Below are 4,161 nucleotides of genomic sequence, written 5' to 3'. Positions count from 1 at the left end.
TTTTAGTAATTACTGAAATTTCCCTTTATTATTTTATTTTAACAATAACACATATATTCGTAATCATTGTTAAAGACACCAAAAAAACAAAACTGACCAAAAAAAACTGGATACATCCGCTGCTCCGCAATATCCAATTTTTAATGTACAGAGAGGATATTTAATGTATAGAGATCGGTAACTGACTGAAATGTCATTGTCAACTGTCATCGTCAACTACTATTTTTTAAGCTGATCGTAAGATTTACGCAGATTCGATTCCGATCTCTTTTAAAAAGTAGTAATATTTTTATATTTTTGAGAGTCGCTGTCGTTCCATTACGCAAATAAATACATGTATATCGTCTCAGAGTCGCTGTCGTTCCAAAATAGGTTACATGCGTTTGTTTGAATGAGACTACATGATACCATCGATGCACCTTACGCCTGATGTGATGGCGCAGCTTCCCTTCAACGAATGTTAGGGAAAGAGGAGCTTCCTGCAGGCAATGTCTAGACGTTGTGAAGATGGCAGCGGTGGAAGGGTTCTCGGCTTGGGGAGCGTGGTATGAATTGCCAGAGGATATCAGGGAACAGATATTGGCGGCGCTCCCAGTTGATTGCCTATGTAGATCTCGCAGCGTTTGTAAGGAGTGGAACACGCTGTTCTCATCCACTAAATTCATAACCACTAGATGGGGTCAAGTGCCTCCAAATAAAAAGCCATGGTTGTTTCTGTGCACACTCAATTCCCAAATGGATGGTTGTTCGATTGAATCTTCTGCCTATTGTTTCTTCACACGGACATGGAATACCTGTATCTCCCTCTCCTTCCTTTCACAGGGAGACGAAAAGGCCAAGCGTGGAGCTTATTTCTCTGGATCCGCCCAAGGCCTGTTCTTACTGGATATCCCTGATGGAAAATATGTTGTCTGCAATCCTCTCACTGGCAAATTCTTGAAACTTCCGCCGATGTCATCAATAAAGATCCTTATGACCAAAGGCATTGTGGCCTGGAATGTGGAAAATCAAGAAACCTACAAAGTGGTGGTTGTGGGGTTGTCCCGCCAGAGTAATGTCCGCATAGTGGAAATCTATGACTCGTTTCAGAAGTCCTGGGTAATCGCCGGACACTTGCCGGAAAATTTGGACGATTTCCGACTATCACGGGGAATTGTTCTCTCCAATGGTTTTTTCTACTACACAACCCTCCATCGCACGGCGGGTATGGGCGTTTTGGGTTTCAGCATAAGAGAAGGTACTTCCATTTTCACAGCGTTGCCAGAGTTAGGTAATGGCAACACCATGTGGACTAAGCTGCTCACCTGCGGGTCGCGGATTCTACTTGCCGGTGGCAGAGGCCAAAAGAGGGGCTCGTCTCCGTACACTGTTAGGAAGATCATTGATCTCATTTTGTGGGAGTTTGACAGCGACTCAAAGTCGTCGTCCTCCTCTTGGAAGGAGATTGCGAGGATGCCTTCATCGTTGTGCCAAGTTTTTGAGAGGAATTCATATTTTGATTCGTTTGAGTGCGTAGGTGTGGGGGATTGCATGTGCTTCACCTCTGGCAGATGTATGGATATAGCAGTTTACAGTTTAAGCGAGGAGACCTGGAGTTGGCTTCCAATGCCCACAACTATACATAAATTTTATGGGTACCCGCGTATTATGACCTTTAAACCCAGGCCCGATATGAAGGTCGGGTGAAGCCTAACTGGCCCTTTAACATTCATTTTGTTTTGTCTGTTATTAATTTTGTAATCTGTTTGCATGTGGCGTTGCTGGCTGTTAATATGAACCAAACTGGTGTTAAATGGTGTCGTCATTTCAAAAGTATTTCCAATTTTGGTTCATTTGAATAATATGAATAGAGAATTGCACATGATTGCAGCACGTTGTCCGTTTATTAATTACATGGTATTTTCAACCTTAAATCCCCGGCGATTATGGAATACTTGGTGCAAGAGTACATTAGAGTAACAATGCATCAGGCTGTAAAGTGATATTTATTTATATTTACGTCTCAACTGATATTTACTATCTATCAAAGTGTTGCTTGTTACTAGAAGAGGTTGCAATTATATTGGTATTTCGGATAGAGTGTTGGTTTTACGTTGTAAGAGGTCCATATTTTGAAAATCAAAGAGGCTTGTTTTAATATTTGTTTGCTGTTTTTATTTTCATTTTTAAAATATAATTTTGATTTCTAAGTATATTTTTTAATTGCATTTTAACATTAAAATTAATTATAAAATTTTATAATAAATATAATTAAAATATAAATTTTTATATTTAAATATAAATTTAAATTTAAATAGCATAACATTTAAATTATTATTACTTAAATTCAAAATATAATTGGAAATTTATAATTCTTAATTTTTATAAAATAAGTTTTAAATTTATAATTTTTATCCATTTAAGAACAGTTTAGTTTAGTGTATTTCTGATTTAACATTTAAGTTATTATTACTCAAACTCAAAATATATTTTGAAGTTTATAATAATTTTTTTTCATTTAATGAAAATTTAATGTATTTATTTTTTCTTTACAACTAAAGTTTAATTTTTCTATTAACAAAGAATATAAAAATAAATAAACATCCTTACTTTTAATAAAGAAATAACCTTACTTTTAATAAAGCGCCCAGTTTCAGTGTTTCTGAAAATATTATAAATTCGATTGGATTTGATTCGAAACAAACAGTCTTAGGCTGTCTAATGACTTCTGAGAAAGTGGTTGATATCCTGAGAACAAAAAATATTTGGAGTCATTGGAATGTCAGGGATACTTCTGCGTCCGATGAGGGAATCAATTCCAAAATACATGGGTGATTTAGGATTTTATAAAGGTTGGATTCTTTTGTGTTTCGGGATATATCTATATCTATATATATATAAATTTAAATTTAAATAAAATTTTTAATGTTTTACCGGGTTTTGAATTCAAATTTTTACTAATAATCACATATCTTTAATATCCGTCAGCGTTCTGTTTAATAACTAAATATTATTGGTAATTATAATTTAATTTTAAAAATAATAATAAAATTTAATAAATAAATATAATTTCTAATTTCAATTAAAATATAAATTATATAAACTAAAATTTAAATTTAAAATTTAAATTATTATTAATAAAAATGTATTTTAAGATTTACAATTTTTTTGATGATGATGATGATGATGGTTAACGTCTGTTGAGACCAAATAATGATCTATCGGACCTAAAAAGACAAATTATTTATTTTGATTTAAGATTTTATTCCTATGCTCAAAAAGCTTGGAGAGAAGCCTCCCGAGTTCACTATAATTTTGGCATTGTAAAAGGCTAGGAAGGTCAGTGTTGTAACAAAGGTTGTGAAATTGAGATCTAATGTGGTTGTATGCAGGGCACTCTAAGAGGAAGTGGTTTTCATCCTCGATGCTCCTATTCTCACAAATATGGCAGATCCTTTCTATCCATGGCGTTTTAGGAACTGCCCAACGCCCAGTTTCACTATGGAGCTCGTGAGAATTCGTTCTAATCTTTGCTATATTAATTTATATTTAATAATAATTTAACATATTTCTATTTTCTTAAATTTTTTATTAATAAAAAATATAATAATAATATAAGATAACAATAATTTTAATTTTAAATTAAATAATAATGATAACACCAATTAAATAGGAGAGAAAATAATAAATACCAAGAGACCACCCATGCCACATAACGTATGGAAGATAGATATCGTGGAAACCTTAATGTAGAGTCATTAATGGAAAATTCATTATATAGCTTACACTTTTTGTGTTTCACATAATTCAATAATTTTAAATATTTTGAATTTGTTATTTACAACCTTGCTTTCTTGTATTATTAGTATTCCTCCAACTCCTTTTTTACATGTGTGTCAATATATATGATATATATGGTAATTTTTTTTTCGGGATCAACAATCTTTTGGTTTATGAATCTTTTGGGTTTATTGATCTAAGGGTTCATATTTCTAGGGTTTAATATTATTCCTTTAGGTTTATAGTCCCTTGGGTTTACCATGGTTAAATGTTACATTGCGACAAATATTATCTCAATATGTAAATCAACCATGGTCCAACATTGCATTCTGACAAATATTGTCTCCATATGAAAATCAATCATGGTCAATGATGGTTTACTATGGTCCAACGTTACATTGT

The 4,161-nt window shown here is 33.0% G+C and overlaps 1 protein-coding gene across 1 annotated transcript; it reads left to right on the top strand.

Annotated features, from left to right (window-relative positions):
- The first annotated feature begins 373 nt into the window (after positions 1 to 373).
- Positions 374 to 1,913, top strand: LOC149165252 (F-box only protein 6-like). Its single transcript, XM_089431100.1, has one exon. The coding sequence runs from the start codon at positions 508 to 510 to the stop codon at positions 1,684 to 1,686; it is 1,179 nt and encodes a 392-aa protein (XP_089287226.1). The 5' UTR covers positions 374 to 507; the 3' UTR covers positions 1,687 to 1,913.
- The last annotated feature ends 2,248 nt before the right edge of the window (positions 1,914 to 4,161 follow it).

This window comes from Pinus tabuliformis, chromosome 5_1 (genome assembly GCF_031772625.1).
Source record: "Pinus tabuliformis cultivar Carrire ecotype Pingquan chromosome 5_1, CPIR1, whole genome shotgun sequence".
Classification (NCBI taxonomy): Eukaryota; Viridiplantae; Streptophyta; class Pinopsida; order Pinales; family Pinaceae; genus Pinus; species Pinus tabuliformis.
This window is presented reverse-complemented; position numbering and strand designations above follow the sequence as displayed.